Consider the following 20,664-nt stretch of genomic DNA (forward strand, 5'->3'; position numbering starts at 1 on the left):
CAACAGCAACTTCCCGGACGACTTGGGCGCCTTCAACTGCTTCCCGGGCGATGGCTCAGGGGGTGGCGGAGGGGGCCCCTCCGGGGGCCACGACCCCCACCTGCTCAACCGGCAGAACCTGAGCCACTGCAGCCGCCACGGCCCCATCCCCAACATCATCCTCACCGGTAAGCCAGGGGCATCCACGCACTGCGGGAGAGGAAAAGGGTCGGTCGCATTGGTCTTTTCAGCCGCAGCATCCCACTCCGGGCTCGGTTTAGAGAAGGGCCTTAGGGAGGCAGGTTGGGATGGCATTGGCCTTTTCCGCTGCTGCATCACACTCCTGGCTCAGGGTCAGAGATAGATAGATAGATAGATAGATAGATAGATAGATAGATATCATCAAGCCATGGCTATATTATTTTCCTCTATTTGGACACTAGTCTCCTTTGGATGCAGCCTAGGATTGCATTGGCCTTTTGTGCTGCAGCTTCTCACCTTTGGCTCAGGTTAAGACATGCTTCTGGAGGGAGATTGGGATTGCTTTGGCCTTTTGTGCTGCTGCATCACACTCTTGACAAATATATTACTATGGTCAAGCCCTGGCTATATTGTTTTCCTCTATTTGAACAAATACTTCTACAGATGCAGCCTAGGATCGCGTTGGCATTTTCTGCTGCTGCATCACACTCCTGGCTCATGGTCAGCTTTATATATTACTATTTCCAAGCCATGGCTATGTTATTTTCCTCTAGCTGGACACTAGACTCCTCTGGATGCAGCCTAGGATGGCGTTGGCCTTTTCCGCTGCTGCATCACGCTCTTGTCTCATGTTCAGGCATAGATATTACTATCGTCAAGCCATGGCTATGTTGTTTTCCTCTAGCTGGACACTAGCCTCCTCTGGATGCAGCCTAGGATCGCATTGGCCTTTTGTGCTGCGGCTTCCCACCTTTGGCTCAGGTTGAGAGGCTGTTATGGAGAGAGATAGGGATTGCATTGGCCTTTTCCGCTGCAGCATCACACTCTTGTCTCATGTTTAGGCATATATATTACTATGGTCAAACCGTGGCTATATTATTTTCCTCTAGCTGAACACTAAACTCCTTTGGATGCAGCCCAGGATCGCCTTGGCCTTTTCTGCTGCTGCATCACACTCTTGGCTCAGGTTCAGCCGTATATATTACTATGGTCAAGCCATGGCTATATAATATTTTCCTCTATTTAGACACTAGACTCCTTTGGATGCGGCCTAGGATCGCATTGGCCTTTTCCGCTGCTGCGTCACACTCCTGGCTCGTGGTCAGAGATAGATAGATAGATAGATAGATAGATAGATAGATATCGTCAAGCCATGGGTATATTATTTTCCTTTAGCTGGACACTAGACTACTTTGGATGCAGCCGAGCATCACATTGGCCTTTTCTGCTGCTGCATCACACTCCTGGCTCATGGTCAGGCATATATATTACTATCATCAGGCCATAGGTATATTATTTTCCTCTATTTGGACACCAGACTCCTTTGGATGCAGCCTAGGATTGCATTGGCCTTTTCCGCTGCTGCGTCACAGTGCTGGCTCGTGTTCAGCCATAACTATGACTCTTGTGGTGGGGATGGCCTTGGCCTTTTCCGCTGCAGCCGCTGCCCTTGCCTCCCTTGCAGGGGACTCTCCCCCGGGGATCTCCAAGGAGATTGCCTCGGTCTTGGCCGGGATGCCGGGCTTCGAGATGGCGACGGCAGCGGCCTCCTCGTCCTCGTCGTCGTGCTCCCCGCTGGCGTTGGAGGAAGACCTGCGCATCGAGCCGCTGACGATGGACGCCTTCAACATGCTGAGCGACCCCTTTGCCCCGCTGACCGACACGGCCGTGGAGGACTCCTTCCGCACCGACCGCCTCCAGTGAGAGAGAGAGCGGGAGACCCCCCCTCCCCTCCCTGGAGACCCCTTCGCGAGCCGAGGAAGCAAACAAAGCCACATCGCGTTGGCGCTGCTTTGGTGCCACGCCCGCCGCCGCGCCAGGCTCCTTTGGGGGGCTCAGGGGGGGTCCGGACCCAAAAGATACAGGTGCAATCCCCCCCCCTTGCCATTTGGGCCCCTTTCTGTATTTCTGGGGAAATACAGCCTCTCTAGGCCTTTCCCAGGTCCTCCCAATACAACTCTATGGCATCTTTGGGATGTTTATCAACTCCTAGGGAAATACAGCCCCTCTAGGCTTTTCCCAGGTCCTCCCGACACAACTCTATGGCATCTTTGGGATGTTTATCAACTCCTAGGGAAATACAACCCCTCTAGGCTTTTCCCAGGTCCTCCCGACACAACTCTATGGCATCTTTGGGATGTTTATCAACTTCTAGGGAAATACAGCCCCTCTAGGCTTTTCCCAAGTCCTCCCGACGCAACTCTATGGCATCTTTGGGATGTTTATCAACTCCTAGGGAAATACAGCCCCTCTAGGCCTTTCCCAGGTCCTCCCGACACAACTCTGTGACATCTTTGGGATGTTTATCAACTCTTAGGGAAATACAGCCTCTCTAGGCTTTTCCCAGGTCCTCCCGACACAACTCTTTGGCATCTTTGGGATGTTTATCAACTCCTAGGGAAATACAGCCCCTCTAGGCTTTTCCCAGGTCCTCCCAACACAACTCTATGGCCTCTTTGGGATGTTTATCAACTTCTAGGGAAATACAGCCCCTCTAGGCTTTTCCCAGGTCCTCCCAACACAACTCTATGGCATCTTTGGGATGTTTATCAACTCCTAGGGAAATACAACCCCTCTAGGCTTTTCCCAGGTCCTCCCAACACAACTCTATGGCCTCTTTGGGATGTTTATCAACTTCTAGGGAAATACAGCCCCTCTAGGCCTTTCCCAGGTCCTCCCAACACAACACTCTGGCATCTTTGGGATGTTTATCAACTTCTAGGGAAATACAGCCCCTCTAGGCTTTTCCCAAGTCCTCCCGACACAACTCTATGGCATCTTTGGGATGTTTATCAACTCCTAGGGAAATACAGCCCCTCTAGGCTTTTCCCAGGTCCTCCCAACACAACTCTATGGCATCTTTGGGATGTTTATCAACTCCTAGGGAAATACAGCCTCTCTAGGCTTTTCCCAGGTCCTCCCGACACAACTCTTTGGCATCTTTGGGATGTTTATCAACTCCTAGGGAAATACAGCCCCTCTAGGCTTTTCCCAGGTCCTCCCAACACAACTCTATGGCATCTTTGGGATGTTTATCAACTCTTAGGGAAATACAGCCTCTCTAGGCCTTTCCCAGGTCCTCCCAACACAACTCTATGGCATCTTTGAGATGTTTATCAACTCTTAGGGAAATACAGCCTCTCTAGGCCTTTCCCAAGTCCTCCCAACACAACTCTATGGCATCTTTGGGATGTTTATCAACTCCTAGGGAAATACAGCCCCTCTAGGCTTTTCCCAGGTCCTCCCAACACAACCCTATGGCATCTTTGGACTGTTTATGTCATATTGTCACAATAATATCCTTTTTCAATGACCCTCTTCCGATAGCAAAGGGCCTCTGTAGCATTTTGGGGAAGGAGGGATGGAGGGGGATGCAAAAAAAAAGGTCTCCTTTCCGGGGGTCTCCTCGTCATTCTTCTATATATAAATATATATAAATATATATATTTTTAAGCAGCCCCGTTCTGTACATAATTATCCACCCCTCCCTGGGTCACCCACCCCTCCCTCTCTCTCTCTCTCTTTTTCTCCCCCTTGTAAAGCACTTGTAACTTTTGCCTCGTCGTCCAGAGGTCAGTCCAGTGGGAGGGGCCAAGGGCCAATGGGGGCGGGGTCAGCCAGGGTCCGGGTCCTCCCCCTCCCCTCCCGCGACAGAGATTTTTTTGTTTTTTAAAAAAAGAGTGATTTTATTATTATTTTTTAAATATATGTTAATTATAACAACGTCTCGTCCCTTTCTTCTTTGGGTCGTTTTATTCCCGCCTGCTGAAATACAGCTTCTCCAGGCCTTTCTCAGGTCCTCCGACAGAACTCTATGGTATCGTTGGGCTGTTTATCGACTTCTGGGGAAATACAGCCTGTCTAGGCGTTTCCCAAGTCCTCCAACAGAACTCTACGGTATCATTGGGCTGTTTATCAACTTCTGGGGAAATACAGCCTCTCTAGGCATTTCCCAGGTCCTCCAACAGAAGTCTATGGTATCTTTTGGCTGTTTATCAACTTTTGGGGAAAATACAGCGTCTCTAGGCCTTTCCCAGATCCTTCCAACACAACTCTATGGTATCTTTGGGCTGTTTATTGACTCCTGGTAAAATACAACCTCTTTAGGCCTTTCCTAGGTCCTCTGACAAAGCTCTATGGTATTTTCGGGCTGTTTATCAACTCCTGGGGAAATACAGCCTCTCTGGGACATTTCAAGGTCTTCTGATAGAACTCTATGGTATTTTCGGGCTGTTTATCAACTCCTGGGGAAATACAGCCTCTGGGACATTTCCAGATCTTCTGATAGAACTCTCTGGCATATTTGGGGTATTTATCAACTGGGGGAAATACAGCCTCTCTAGACCTTTCCCAGGTCCTCCCAACACAACTCTATGGCATATTTGGACTGTTTATTGACTCCTGGTAAAATGCAACCTCTCTAGGCCTTTCCTAGGTCCTCTGACAGAGCTCTATGGTATTTTCGGGCTGTTTATCAACTCCTGGGGAAATACAGCCTCTCTGGGACATTTCCAGGTCTTCTGATAGAACTCTGTATTTCCCCAGAAGTCGATAAACAGCCCAACGATACCATAGAGTTCTGTTAGAGGACTTGGAAAAGGCCTAGAGAGGCTGTATTTCCTCAGAAGTTGATACATACCCCAAAGATACCATAGACTTCTGTCGGAAGACCTGGGAAAAGCCTAGACAGGCTGTATTTCCCCAGAAGTCAATAAACAGCCCAAAGATATTTCCCAGGTCCTTCCAACACAACTCTATGGTATCTTTGGGCTGTTTATTGACTCCTGGTGAAATACAGCCTCTTTAGGCCTTTCCCAGGTCCTCCAACAAAACTTTATGGTATTGCTGGGCTGTTTATTGACTTCTGTGGAAATACAGCCTCTCTAGGCCTTTCCCAGGTCCTCCAAGAGAACTTGATGGTATCATTGGGCTGTTTATCGACTTGTGGAAATACAGCCTCTCTGGGTGTTTTCTAGGTCCTCTGACAGAACTCTATGGTTTCTTTGGGGTATTTATCACCTCTGGGGAAATACATCCTCTCTAGGCCTTTCCCAGGTCCTCCAATAGAACTCTATGGTATGTTTGGGGTATTTGTTGTCTTCTGGGGAAATGCAGCCTCTCTAGGCCTCTCCCAGGTCCTCCAATAGAACTCTATGGTATGTTTGGGGTATTTGTTGTCTTCTGGGGAAATGCAGCCTCTCTAGGCCTCTCCCAGGTCCTGTGACCGAACTCTGTAGTATCCCTTGGCCCTGAAGGCATATTGCCAGCCCTTTAGTATGAATTGCTCTATGGTGTTCTTCGGCTATTCATTAAGCAACCAGGTCCCCTCTAGGCATTTTGTGGGTCCTCCAGCATGACTCTGTGGTGATTCTTGTGCAGGAAGCTCTGGGGAAAAGGGAATTGTGGGAGTTGGAAGTCCAAAACACCTGGAGCGTGCCCGATATAGGATTGGAGGGAGGGAGATCTAGATAGGATGATACACATGTGTGTGTGTTTCATGTGTGTGTGTGTGTGTTTCATCAGCTTAGTTTGGGCATTGGAGTTGAATTCCTGCGCTGTTCTCTCTCCATTCATAAGGAAGACAGGAAAGGGAAGGAAAGAGAGGAAAAAGAAAAGAGGGAGAGAGAAGGGGGAAGGAAGGAGAAAGGGAATGGAGAAGAGGGAAGGAGAGAAGGGAAAAAGGCAGGGAGGAAGGAGAAAGGGAGGAGGAAAGGGAGGAAGGAGAAAGCAGAAAAGGAAAGAAGGAAAAGGAGGAGAGATGGAGAAAGGAGGTGTGAAGAGGACAGGGAGGAAAGAGAAAGGGAAGGAGAAAAGGGAGGGAGGGAGGAGAAAGGGAAGAAGGTGAGAAGGGAAGAAAGAAAGAGGGAAGAGAAAAGGAAGGAAGAAAGGAGAAAACAAAAGGAAAGAAGGAAAAGGAGGAGAGGTGGAGAGAAGGAAGGAGAAAGAGAAGGTGTGAGGAGGACAGGGAGGGAAGAAGGGAGGAAAGAAAGGAAAGGGGAAACGGAAGGGAGGGAGGAAGAAAGGCAGGGAGAAAGGAGAAAGGGAAGAAGGTGAGAAGGGAGGAAAGAAAGAGGGAGGAGAAAAGGAAGAAAGGGAGGAAGGAGAAAGCAGAAAAGGAAAGAAGGAAAAGGAGGAGAGAAGGAAAGGAGAAAGAGAAGGTGTGAAGAGGACAGGGAGGGAAGAAGGGAGGAAAGAGAAAGGGAAGGAGAGAAGGAAGGGAGGGAGGAAGGAGAAAGGGAAGAAGGTGAGAAGGGAGGAAAGAAACAGGGAGGAGAAAAGGAAGGAAGGAAGGAGAAAACAAAAGGAAAGAAGGAAAAGGAGGAGGTGGAGAGAAGGAAGGAGAAAGAGAAGGTGTGAAGAGGACAGGGAGGGAAGAAGGGAGGAAAGAGAAAGGGAAGGGGAAAAGGGAGGGAGGGAGGAAGAAAGGCAGGGAGGAAGGAGAAAGGGAAGAAGGTGAGAAGGGAGGAAAGAAAGAGGGAGGAGAAAAGGAAGAAAGGGAGGAAGGAGAAAGCAGAAAAGGAAAGAAGGAAAAGGAGGAGAGGTGGAGAGAAGGAAGGAGAAAGAGAAGGTGTGAAGAGGACAGGGAGGGAAGAAGGGAGGAAAGAGAAAGGGAAGGGGAAAAGGGAGGGAGGGAGGAAGAAAGGCAGGGAGGAAGGAGAAAGGGAAGAAGGTGAGAAGGGAGGAAAGAAAGAGGGAGGAGAAAAGGAAGAAAGGGAGGAAGGAGAAAGCAGAAAAGGAAAGAAGGAAAAGGAGGAGAGAAGGAAAGGAGAAAGAGAAGGTGTGAAGAGGACAGGGAGGGAAGAAGGGAGGAAAGAGAAAGGGAAGGAGAGAAGGAAGGGAGGGAGGAAGGAGAAAGGGAAGAAGGTGAGAAGGGAGGAAAGAAAGAGGGAGGAGAAAAGGAAGGAAGAAAGGAGAAAACAAAAGGAAAGAAGGAAAAGGAGGAGAGGTGGAGAGAAGGAAGGAGAAAGAGAAGGTGTGAAGAGGACAGGGAGGGAAGAAGGGAGGAAAGAGAAAGGGAAGGGGAAAAGGGAGGGAGGGAGGAAGAAAGGCAGGGAGAAAGGAGAAAGGGAAGAAGGTGAGAAGGGAGGAAAGAAAGAGGGAGGAGAAAAGGAAGAAAGAGAGGAAGGAGAAAGCAGAAAAGGAAAGAAGGAAAAGGAGGAGAGGTGGAGAGAAGGAAGGAGAAAGAGAAGGTGTGAAGAGGACAGGGAGGGAAGAAGGGAGGAAAGAGAAAGGGAAGGGGAAAAGGGAGGGAGGGAGGAAGAAAGGCAGGGAGGAAGGAGAAAGGGAAGAAGGTGAGAAGGGAGGAAAGAAAGAGGGAGGAGAAAAGGAAGAAAGAGAGGAAGGAGAAAGCAGAAAAGGAAAGAAGGAAAAGGAGGAGAGGTGGAGAGAAGGAAGGAGAAAGAGAAGGTGTGAAGAGGACAGGGAGGGAGGAAAGAGAAAGGGAAGGAAGGGAGGGAGGACAGAAAGAAGGATGGAAGGAAAAAGGGGGGAGAGAAGGGAAGGAAAGAAGGAAGAAAGGCAGGGACGAAGGGGAAAGGGAAGAAGGTGAGAAGGGAGGAAAGAAAGAAAGGGGGAAAGAAGAAAGCAGAAAAGGAAAGAAGGAAAAGTGGAGGAGAGAAGGAAGGAGACAGAAGGTGAGGACAGAGGGAGGAAGGGAGGGAAGAGGGAAGTGAGAGAAGGAAGAGAGGGAAGAAAGAAGGGTGGAAGGGAAAAGGAAGGAAGGGCAAAGGGAGGAGAGATGGAGAGAAGGAAAGAGAAAGATGGTGTGAAGAGGACAGGGAGGGAAGAAGGGAGGAAAGAGAAAGGGAAGGAGAGAAGGAAGGAAGGGAAAAGGAAGGACTGATGGAGAGAAGGAAGGAGAAAGAGAAGGTGTGAAGAGGACAGGGAGGGAAGAAGGGAGGAAAGAGAAAGGGAAGGGGAAAAGGAAGGGAGGGAGGACAGAAAGAAGGATGGAAGGGAAAAGTGGGGAGAGATTGAGAGAAGGAAGAAAGGAAAGGAGTGAAGGAAGGAAGGAAGCCGGGAAGGGGAGGAAGGAAAAAGGAAAGGAGGGAGGGAAGGAGAGAAGGAAGAAAGGGAAGAAGCAGAAAAGGAAGAAGGAAGGACGGAGAAACAGAGGAAGGAGAAAAGGAAGGAAAAGGGGAGGAGAGATGGGAGAGAAGGAAGGAGAAAGAGAAAGTGTGAAGAGGACAGGGAGGGAAGAAGGGAGGAAAGAGAAAGGGAAGGAGAGAAGGAAGGGAGGGAAAAGGGGAGGAGAGGTGGAGAGAAGGAAGGAGAAAGAGAAGGTGTGAAGAGGACAGGGAGGGAAGAAGGGAGGAAAGAGAAAGGGAAGGAGAGAAGGAAGGAAGGGAAAAGGGAGGAGAGATGGAGAGAAGGAAGGAGAAAGAGAAAGTGTGAAGGAAGGGAGGGAGGACAGAAAGAAGGATGGGAAGGAAAAAGGGGGGAGAGATGGAGAGAAGGAAGAAAGGAAAGGAGCGAAGGAAGGAAGGAAGCAGGGAAGGGGAGGAAGGAAAAAGGAAAGGTGGGAGGGAAGGAGAGAAGGAAGAAAGGGAAGAAGGAAGGACGGAGAAACAGAGGAAGGAGAAAAGGAAGGAAAAGGGGAGGAGAGATGGAGAGAAGGAAGGAGAAAGAGAAAGTGTGAAGAGGACAGGGAGGGAAGAAGGGAGGAAAGAGAAAGGGAAGGAGAGAAGAGAGGGAGGGAGGACAGAAAGAAGGATGGAAGGGAAAAGTGGGGAGAGATGGAGAGAAGGAAGAAAGGAAAGGAGCGAAGGAAGGAAGGAAGCCGGGAAGGGGAGGAAGGAAAAAGGAAAGGTGGGAGGGGAGGAGAGAAGGAAGAAAGGGAAGAAGCAGAAAAGGAAGAAGGAAGGACGGAGAAACAGAGGAAGGAGAAAAGGAAGGAAAAGGGGAGGAGAGATGGAGAGAAGGAAGGAGAAAGAGAAAGTGTGAAGAGGACAGGGAGGGAAGAAGGGAGGAAAGAGAAAGGGAAGGAGAGAAGGAAGGGAGGGAAAAGGGGAGGAGAGGTGGAGAGAAGGAAGGAGAAAGAGAAGGTGTGAAGAGGACAGGGAGGGAAGAAGGGAGGAAAGAGAAAGGGAAGGAGAGAAGGAAGGAAGGGAAAAGGAAGGACTGATGGAGAGAAGGAAGGAGAAAGAGAAGGTGTGAAGAGGACAGGGAGGGAAGAAGGGAGGAAAGAGAAAGGGAAGGAGAGAAGGAAGGAAGGGAAAAGGGAGGAGAGATGGAGAGAAGGAAGGAGAAAGAGAAGGTGTGAAGAGGACAGGGAGGGAAGAAGGGAGGAAAGAGAAAGGGAAGGAGAGAAGGAAGGAAGGGAAAAGGAAGGACTGATGGAGAGAAGGAAGGAGAAAGAGAAGGTGTGAAGAGGACAGGGAGGGAAGAAGGGAGGAAAGAGAAAGGGAAGGAGAGAAGGAAGGAAGGGAAAAGGAAGGACTGATGGAGAGAAGGAAGGAGAAAGTGTGAAGAGGACAGGGAGGGAAGAAGGGAGGAAAGAGAAAGGGAAGGAGAGAAGGAAGGGAGGGAGGACAGAAAGAAGGATGGGAGGGAAAAGGGGGGAGAGATGGAGAGAAGGAAGAAAGGAAAGGAGCGAAGGAAGGGAGGAAGGAAGGAAGCCGGGAAGGGGAGGAAGGAAAAAGGAAAGGAGGGAGGGAAGGAGAGAAGGAAGAAAGGGAAGAAGCAGAAAAGGAAGAAGGGGAGGAGAGATGGAGAAAGGGAAGAAGAAGGAGAAGAAGGAAGGAAGGGATTGACAATCCCCTTGGAATACTTCCACAATATGGCGCTATAATATATATATATATATATATATATATATATATATATATATATATATATGTGTGTGTGTGTGTGTGTGTGTGTGTGTGTGTGTGTGTGTGTGTGTGCGTGTATGTATGTATGTATGTATAGAATAGAATAGAATAGAATAGAATAAAGTATCATATACTCTATGCTTGGTTGTATTTACAAACGCACGGAAGGAAGACCCAAGGCCACCTGTGACTCTTGGCAAGGCTTTTATTGACAGCTCACACCTGGGGTGGGCGGGGCCTCCCCTTCCTTGTGACTCCGCCCCTAAGAGGAGCTGGTCAGCGCCTCGTTGTAGCACATGGCCAAAGCCCCCATGAAGGTCATGAACTCCGTGAAGCAGATGCAGTCGTCCTTGTTGCGGTCCAAGTCGGACATCAAGCCCTGGATCTCCGCGTCCTTCAGCTTCTGCACACACACACACACAACAACACCACAACACTTGTGAGAGCAAGAAGCCATGCACCAATATATACAATAATATATATATAATAAAAAATATAAAATACAATAATATAATATATGCAAGCATATACATGATAATATATAATATTTATATAATATATATATGATATACAAATATATAAATAATATATAGAATATAATAAAGTATAATATAATATATGCAAGTATATAAATAATAATATATAAAATATATAATATTTATATATATAATATATATAATATATAAAATCTAATAAAATACAATATAATATATGCAAGTATATAAATGATAATATATAAAATCTAATAAAATGCAATATAATATATGCAAGTATATAAATAATAATATATAAAATCTAATAAAATACAATATAATATATGCAAGTATATAAATAATAATATATAAAATATATAATATTTATATATATAATATATATAATATATAAAATCTAATAAAATACAATGTAATATATGCAAGTATATAAATAATAATATATAAAATCTAATAAAATACAATATAATATATGCAAGTATATAAATAATAATATATAAAATATATAATATTTATATATATAATATATATAATATATAAAATCTAATAAAATGCAATATAATATATGCAAGTATATAAATAATAATATATAAAATCTAATAAAATACAATATAATATATGCAAGTATATAAATGATAATATACAAAATATATAATATTTATATATATAATATATATAATATATAAAATCTAATAAAATGCAATATAATATATGCAAGTATATAAATGATAATATACAAAATATATAATATTTATATATATAATATATATAATATATAAAATCTAATAAAATGCAATATAATATATGCAAGTATATAAATAATAATATATAAAATCTAATAAAATACAATATAATATATGCAAGTATATAAATGATAATATACAAAATATATAATATTTATATATATAATATATATAATATATAAAATCTAATAAAATGCAATATAATATATGCAAGTATATAAATAATAATATATAAAATCTAATAAAATACAATATAATATATGCAAGTATATAAATGATAATATACAAAATATATAATATTTATATATATAATATATATAATATATAAAATCTAATAAAATGCAATATAATATATGCAAGTATATAAATGATAATATATAAAATCTAATAAAATACAATATAATATATGCAAGTATATAAATAATAATATATAAAATCTAATAAAATGCAATATAATATATGCAAGTATATAAATGATAATATACAAAATATATAATATTTATATATATAATATATATAATATATAAAATCTAATAAAATACAATATAATATATGCAAGTATATAAATAATAATATATAAAATCTAATAAAATGCAATATAATATATGCAAGTATATAAATAATAATATATAGAATATAATAAAGTATAATATAATATATGCAAGTATATAAATAATAATATATAAAATATATAATATTTATATATATAATATATATAATATATAAAATCTAATAAAATGCAATATAATACATGCAAGTATATAAATAATAATATATGAAATCTAATAAAATACAATATAATATATGCAAGTATATAAATAATAATATATGAAATCTAATAAAATGCAATATAATATATGCAAGTATATAAATAATAATATATAAAATCTAATAAAATGCAATATAATATATGCAAGTATATAAATGATAATATACAAAATATATATTTATATATATAATATATATAATATATAAAATCTAATAAAATACAATATAATATATGCAAGTATATAAATGATAATATATAAAATATATAATATTTATATATATAATATATATAATATATAAAATCTAATAAAGTATAATATATGCAAACATAAATAATATATAAAATATAATAAAATGCTATATAATATATGCAAGTATATAAATAATATATATATATATATAATATACAAATATATAAATAATATATAGAATATAATAAAGTATAATATATGCAAGTATATAAATAATATATAAAATATATGTACATATAATATATAATATATGCAAATATATAAAATATAATAAATATATATGAGCTAAATAATTTTAGCAATATATATAAATGAGCTGAGTAGTTTTTGCAATATATAAATATATATATATAATATTATATTTTCATGTGTGTGTACATATGTCTCTCTCTGTGTGTGTATATATATATATATATATATATATAGTAAATATATATTATGCAAATACATATATATATAATATGCAAATATAAAAATAATAATATATAAAATAATATTGTAATATATGCCTATATTTATGATATAAGATACGGTGCCGGTGCCTAACGAAGTGCGGGGACCCACCTCTCCGATGGTCAGCTCGTTCAGGATGAGTTCCTTGAGCTCCTTCTTGCTCAGCGTGTTCTTGTCCCCTTCTTTGCAGGAATATTTGTGGAAAATGGCCACCATGCTGCAAAGGCAGACGTCCAGGTTCTTGGCCATGGCTTCAGGTCTGAGCAGGGAAAGAGAGCAAGAAGAAGAAGCCGTCAGAGAAGGAAGAAAAAACAGCTAGATTATTCCTCCTTTTCCGTTCCCTTTTTTGCAGCAACGGAACGTAGCTGCGGACGAAGGAGGAGAAAGGAAACCGGGACGCTTTAAAACGACAGCGTTGTCCTTTTTTTCTGCCGTTTTGTAGCGAAAGCAATGCAAATTTAAATTTTTTCAATATATATATATTTGTGTGTCTGTGTGTAGGAATAGTTTTAGTAATATATATATATATATATATCTGTGTGCATAATATATATGTGTGTGTGAGCTGAGTAAGTGTTGCAAGACATATATGTATTATATATTTATTTTTCTTGCGTATATATATATATATGCTAAATAATTTTATAATATATATATATGCTAATAATATGTATATATATGCTAAATATATATAAGAGGTGAGTAGCTTTTGCTATATATATATATGCTAAATAATTTTAGCTATATATATATATATACACATATGTGTGTGTATAATATATATGTGTGTGAGCTGAGTAAGTGTTGCAATACATATATGTATTATATATTTAATATATTTTTCTTGCGTATATATATATTCTAAATAATTTTATTATATATGTTGTTGTTCATTCGTTCAGTCGTCTCCGACTCTTCGTGACCTCATGGACCAGCCCACGCCAGAGCTCCCTGTCGGCCGTTACCACCCCCAGCTCCCTCAAGGTCAGTCCAATCACTTCAAGGATGCCATCCATCCATCTTGCCCTTGGTCGGCCCCTCTTCCTTTTGCCTTCCACTTTCCCCAGCATAATTGTCTTCTCTAGGCTTTCCTGTCTCCTCATGATGTGGCCAAAGTACTTCAACTTTGTCTCTAGTATCTTTCCCTCCAGTGAGCAGTCAGGCTTTATTTCCTGGAGGATGGACTGGTTGGATCTTCTCGCAGTCCAAGGCACTCTCCGCACTTTCCTCCAACACCACAGCTCAAAAGCATCGATCTTCCTTCGCTCAGCCTTCCCTAAGGTCCAGCTCTCACATCCGTAGGTGACTACAGGGAATACCATGGCTTTGACTAGGCGGATCTTTGTTGCCAGTCTGATGTCTCTACTCTTCACTATTTTATCGAGACTGGACATTGCTCTCCTCCCAAGAAGTAAGCGTCTTCTGATTTCCTGGCCACAGTCTGCATCTGCAGTAATCTTTGCACCTAGAAATACAAAGTCTGTCACAGCCTCCACGGTTTCTCCCTCTATTTTCCAGTTGTCAATCATTCTTGTTGCCATAATCTTGGTTTTTTTGACGTTTAGCTGCAACCCGGCTTTTGCGCTTTCTTCTTTCACCTTGATTAGAAGGCTCCTCAGCTCCTCCTCGCTTTCGGCCATCAGGGTGGTGTCATCTGCATATCTGAGGTTGTTAATGTTTCTTCCAGCAATTTTCACCCCAGCTTTGCATTCATCCAGCCCCGCACATCGCATGATGTGTTCTGCATACAAGTTAAAAAGGTTGGGTGAGAGGATGCAGCCTTGCCGTACGCCTTTCCCAATCTTGAACCAGTCTGTTGTTCCGTGGTCAGTTCTGACTGTTGCTACTTGGTCCTTGTACAGATTCCTCAGGAGAGAGACAAGGTGACTTGGTATCCCCATACCACCAAGAACTTGCCACAATTTATTATGATCCACACAGTCAAAGGCTTTAGAATAGTCAATGAAGCAGAAGTAGATGTTTTTCTGAAACTCCCTGCCTTTCTCCATTATCCAGCGGATATTGGCAATCTGGTCTCTCGTTATTATATATATATATATGCTAATAATATATTATATATTTATTATATATTATATAATAATATAATATAATTATTATATCTTATAATATAATATATATATATTATAATATATATATTATATATACATTACATATTATATAATAATATAATATTATTATATATTTATATATATATTTAGCATATATATATGCTAAATATATATAAGAGTTGAGTAGCTTTTGCTATATATAATTTATTTTTCTTACGTATATATATATATATATATGCTAAATAATTTTAGATATATATATATATATATATATACACACACGTGTGTGAGTATAATATATGTGTGTGAGCTGAGTAAGTGTTGCAATACATATATGTATTATATATTTAATATATTTTTCTTGCGTATATATATATATATATGCTAAATAATTTTATTATATATATATATGCTAATAATATGTATATATATATGCTAAATATATATAAGAGCTGAGTAGCTTTTGCTATATATATATATAATTTATTTTTCTTGCGTATATATATATATATATATATGCTAAATAATTTTATTATATATATATATGCTAATAATATGTATATATATATGCTAAATATATATAAGAGCTGAGTAGCTTTTGCTATATATATATATAATTTATTTTTCTTACGTATATATATAAGCTAAATAATTTTAGCTATATATAAAAATGTATGCATATGTGTGTGTATAATATATATGTGTGTGAGCTGAGTAAGTGTTGCAATACATATATGTATTATATATTTATTTTTCTTGCGTGTATATATATATATGCTCAATAATTTTATTATATATATATATATGCTAATATGTATATATATATATGCTATATAAATATAAGAGCTGAGTAGCTTTTGCTATATATATATAATTTATTTTTCTTACGTATATATATATATATATATATGCTAAATAATTTTAGCTATATATATATATATATATATATACACATATGTGTGTGTATAATATATATGTGTGTGAGCTGAGTAAGTGTTGCAATACATATATGTATTATATATTTAATATATTTTTCTTACGTATATATATATATATGCTAAATAATTTTAGCTATATATATATATATACACATATGTGTGTGTATAATATATGTGTGAGCTAAGTGTTGCAATACATATATATATATTATATTTAATATATTTTTCTTACATATATATATATGCTAAATAATTTTACCTATATATATATATATATGTATGTATATATATGAGCTGAGTAGCTTTTGCTATATACGTATATCTGTGTGTATAATATATATGTGTGTAAGTGTGTTTGCATGAGCTGAGTAGGTTTTGCAATATATGTATATATATATATATATACATATATGTATTATATATTTAAGCTATTTTTCTTTTTATATATATATATATATATATATATATATATATATATATATATATGCATAGATATAAATAAGCTGAATAGTTTTTGCAATATATATGTGTGTGTGTGTAATATATATGTGTGTGAGTATGTGTGTGTGAGCTGAGTATTTAAGTTACTTTTCTTATGTGTGTGTATATATGTGTCTGAGAGTGAAATAATTTTAGCTATATATATATATATATATATATATATATATATAAGCTGAGTAGTTTTTGCAATATATATGTGTGTGTGTGTGTGTCTTTGTGTGTATTATATATTACATTTTCATGTGTGTACATATGTCTGCGTGCGTATGTAAAGGACAACATACTATTAAATATAGAAAACATACATATATATAGTACTAAAACCATTCTGTTCATATATATAAATATATATGCATATATATATATATATATGTTATATGTATGTGTGTGTGTGTGTATATATATACATACACACACACACACACACTGCTAAAACTATTAAGCATATTTTTTTTCACTTTTAGTATATGTGTATATATGTAAAATGGCTCCTCCAAACTCCAAATCCCGGGATTGCCAAGGACGGCGACCATGGGACCCGCCTCGGGAGAAATGACTCAAATGCTGGTTAATTCCAGGGTGCGGCTGCTCGATGCCCGCGAGAGGGCAAGGGAAGCGGCCTTGGAAGACGTGGTTGCGACATCCCGGCTTTCCCCTCTTAATGGCCAAACCAAGGGGGGAAAAGAACGCCTCTCCCCTCCGGACTACAACTCCCATCATCATGGATCTTTCTCCTTCTGCCTCTCTTATCTGGTGTCTATAAAATTAATGTGAAAACGGTATGTATGGATCGATGCTGAGAGTTGTAGTTCGACCCATGCCCAGAGAGCCCTGAGACTCAGAATGATGGGAATTATAGTTCACGCCACACCCAGAGCCCCCATGACCCAGGACGATGGGAGTAGTAGTTCACGCCACACCCAGAGCCCCCATGACCCAGGATGATGGGAGCTGTAGTTCACCCCATACCAGAAAGACCTGTGACTCAAAATGATGGGAGTTGTAGTTAGAATAATGGGAATTATAGTTCACGCCACACCCAGAACCCCCATGACTCAGGATGATGGGAGTAGTAGTTCATCCCATACCAGAAAGACCTGTGACTCAAAATGATGGGAGTTGTAGTTAGAATGATGGGAATTATAATTCACGCCACACCTAGAGCTCCCATGACTCAGGATGATGGGAGTAGTAGTCCACCCCACACCCAGATCCCCCATGACCCAGGATAATGGGAGCTGTAGTTTACCCATGCCCTGAGAGCCTGTGTGACCCAAAACAATGGGAGTTGTAGTTAGAATAGTGGGAATTGAAGTTAGGATTATGGGAGTAATAGTCACTCCACACCCAAAGAACCCCTGTGACCCAAAATGATGGGAGATGTAGTTAGAATGATGGGAGTTATAGTTCACCCACATCCAGAACCCCCGTGGCCCAGGATGAAGGGCATTGTAGTACAGCCCACGCCCAGAAAGCCCTGTGACTCAAAATGATGACGGTTGTAGTTGAAATGATAGGAGTTATAGTTCCCCTGCAACCAGAGCCTCATGACCCAGGATGATGGGAGTTGTAGTACACCCCACAGCCAGAGATCCCTGTGATCCAAAAGTGTGGGAGTTGTAGTTAGAATGATGGGAGTTGTAGATTATGGGAGCAATAGTCACCCTGCACCCAGGGAGCCCGTGTGACCCAAAATGCTGGGAGTTGTAGTTCAAATGGTGGGAGTTGTCGTTAGAGTGGGAGTTGTAGTTAGGATTATGGAAGTTGTAGTTAGGATTATGAATGCTGTAGTTAGGATTATGGGAGTAAGTCACCCCACACCCAGGGAGCCCGCGTGATCCAAATGATGGGAGTTGTAGTTAGGATTATGGGAGTAATAGGCACCCCGCACCCAGCGAGCCCGCGTGACCCAAAACGATGGGAGTTGTAGTGAGGATTATGGGAGTAATAGTCACCCTGCACCCAGGGAGCCCGCGTGACCCAAAATGATGGGAGTTGTAGTTAGGATTATGGGAGTAATAGTCACCCTGCACCCAGGGAGCCTGCGTGACCTAAAATGATGGGAGTTGTAGTTAGGATTATGGGAGTAATAGTCACCCTGCACCCAGGGAGCCTGCGTGACCCATAATGATGGGAGTTGCAGTTAGAATGGTGGGAGTTGTAGTTAGGATTATGGAAGTTGTAGTTGGGAGTACGGAAGCTGTAGTGAGGATTATGGGAGTAATAGTCACCCTGCACCCAGGAAGCCAGTGTCACCCAAAATGCTGGGAGTTGTAGTTAGAATGATGGGAATAATACTCACCCTGCACCCAGGGAGCCCAAGTAACCCATAATGATGGGAGTTGTAGTTAGAATGGTGGGAGTTGTAGTTAGGATTATGGAAGCTGTAGTTGGCATTATGGGAGTAATAGTCACCCTGCACCCAGGGAGCCTGTGTGACCCAAAACGATGGGAGCTGTAGTTAGAATGGTAGGAGTGATAGTTCACCCAGAGTGCCTGTGACCCAGGATGATGGGAGTTGTAGTTAGAATGGTGGGAGTTGTAGTTGGGATTATGGAAGTTGTAGTTGGGAGTATGGAAGCTGTAGTTGGGAGTATGGGAGTAATAGTCACCCTGCACCCAGGGAGCCTGCGTGACCCAAAACGATGGGAGTTGTAGTTAGAATGGTGGGAGTTATAGCTCACCCCATCTCCAGAGAGCCTGTGACCCAGGATGATGGGGATTGGGGGGGGGGGTTAGCATGGGTGGGAGGGAGAGCTCAGCCCACACCCAGAGATCCCTGAGGCCCAGGATGGTGGGAGTTGTAGTTCACTCCATCCAGGCTCCAAAGAATTATTCATGCTCAGGGGCGCCATTCCCGGGTTGGCCACCAGATGTCAGCAGAGAGCTTGGAAAAGGGAGCTTGGTTGGTGTGCAGGCTCCTGGGTGAGGATGCCTCAGGGCAGGAAACCTTCTCCAGTGGAAGTGGAAGAGGAAAAGGAGGGTGGAGTGGCCCTGCCAGGGAACCCAGGCACCCCCCACCCCACTGACGCTTTCTCTCTCTATGGGGAAAAGAAGGGAAACTTACCAGTGGAAAGCAGGAAGAGAGAAGTTGGCTGGAAGGAAGGAAGGGAGGCAGGCAAGTGAGACCAGGGATGCAACCCACCCTCTCTTTATACACAGGGGAGGGGCCTCCCCACATGCCACGCCCCCAGGACGAGCCCTGATTGGGTGCCACGCCCTGCTCATTTGCATACCCCCACAGCCACACCTTTCTTTGCTCCTGTTCACTTTCCCCCAGATTGCAAAAGTTTTCCCCAGGGTGGGAAGGAAACCGGATTGGCTGCTTTCCTGCAGTTTAGGAAACTTTCCCCATGTTTTCAAGACAGAACCCATTAGGAAATTATATATATATATATTCCCACTTTCTGGTCTTTCTATAAAGCGTCCCGGCTACCTCTCCTTCCCTCCCTCCTTCGTGCTCAGCTTCCTTCCCTTGCTGCAAATAGTGTTTTGAAGGAAATGAAACTTTCCCCATGTTTTCAAGACAGAACCCATTAGGAAATTATATATATATATATTCCCACTTTCTGGTCTTTCTATAAAGCGTCCCGGCAACCTCTCCTTCCCTCCCTCCTTCGTGCTCAGCTTTCTTCGCTTGCTGCAAAGGGTGTTTTGAAGGAAATAAGGAAGACTGGAAAGCTGAGCACAAAGGAGGGAGGGAAGGAGGGTGACCGGGACACTTTAAAGGGTGTTTTGAAGGAAATATATTATATATGATCCCTTCCCACTTTCCAGTCCTTCTTTAAAGTGTCCCAGTTACCTCTCTTTCCCTCCCTCCTTCGTGCTCAGCTTTCTTCGCCTGCTGCAAAGAGTGTTTTGACGGAAATAGATTATACACGATCCCTTCCCACTTTCCGGTCCTTCTTTAAAGTGTCAGGTTACCCTCCTTCCCTCCCTCCTTCGTGCTCAGCTTTCTTCACTTGCTGCAAAGGGTGTTTTGAGGGAAATATATTATACACGATCCCTTCCCACTTTCTGGTCCTTCTTTAAAGTGTCCCAGTTACCGTCCTTCCCTCCCTCCTTTGTGCTCAGCTTTTCTTCACTTGCTGCAAATGGTGTTTTGAAGGAAATAAGGACTGTAAAGCTGAGCACGAAGGAGGGAGGGAAGGAGGGTAACCGGGACACTTTAAAGGGTAATTTGAAGGAAATATATTATATTTGATCCCTTCCCACTTTCTGGACTTTTTATAAAGCGTCCCGGTTACCCTCCTTCCCTCCCTCCTTCATGCTCAGCTTCCTTCCCTTGCTGCAAAGGGTGTTTTGAAGGAAATATATAATACATGATCCCTTCCCACTTTCCGGTCCTTCTTTAAAGTGTCCCGGTTACACTCTTTCCCTCCCTCCTTCGTGCTCAGCTTTTCTTCGCATGCTGCAAATGGTGTTTCGTAACAAACACAGTCTTTTGCAAGGCGCAGG

At 41.5% G+C, this 20,664-nt stretch overlaps 2 protein-coding genes across 2 annotated transcripts in view; one reads left to right on the top strand and one right to left on the bottom strand.

Moving 5' to 3' along the window:
* Positions 1-3,903, top strand: part of CRTC2 (CREB regulated transcription coactivator 2) — a 26,717-nt gene extending 22,814 nt beyond the window's left edge. Inside the window, exons 13-14 of the mRNA XM_067472301.1 lie at positions 1-167; positions 1,646-3,903. The exon at positions 1-167 is cut by the window's left edge and continues 47 nt beyond it. Coding sequence (XP_067328402.1) covers positions 1-167; positions 1,646-1,884 — 406 coding nt within the window. The 3' untranslated portion in view covers positions 1,885-3,903. The remainder of the gene's footprint in view (positions 168-1,645) is intronic.
* Positions 3,904-10,179: 6,276 nt separating this feature from the next.
* LOC132764460 (protein S100-A6-like) lies at positions 10,180-19,378 on the bottom strand. Its single transcript, XM_067472625.1, has 3 exons — positions 19,274-19,378; positions 12,810-12,957; positions 10,180-10,395 (listed from the first exon to the last, which is right to left on the bottom strand). The coding sequence occupies exons 2-3, from the start codon at positions 12,945-12,947 to the stop codon at positions 10,255-10,257; spliced, it is 279 nt and encodes a 92-aa protein (XP_067328726.1). The 5' UTR covers positions 12,948-12,957; positions 19,274-19,378; the 3' UTR covers positions 10,180-10,254.
* Positions 19,379-20,664: the final 1,286 nt, after the last annotated feature.

The sequence above is a fragment of the Anolis sagrei genome, chromosome 12 (genome assembly GCF_037176765.1).
Source record: "Anolis sagrei isolate rAnoSag1 chromosome 12, rAnoSag1.mat, whole genome shotgun sequence".
NCBI classification, from domain to species: domain Eukaryota; kingdom Metazoa; phylum Chordata; class Lepidosauria; order Squamata; family Dactyloidae; genus Anolis; species Anolis sagrei.

Coding starts and splice junctions, on each gene's coding strand:
- LOC132764460 (XM_067472625.1), bottom strand. CDS start 12,947: ATGGCCAAGAACCTGGACGTCTGCCTTTGCAGCATGGTGGCCATTTTC. Junction 10,396..12,809: donor ACGAGCTGACCATCGGAGAG/GTGGGTCCCCGC, acceptor GTGTGTGTGCAG/AAGCTGAAGGACGCGGAGAT.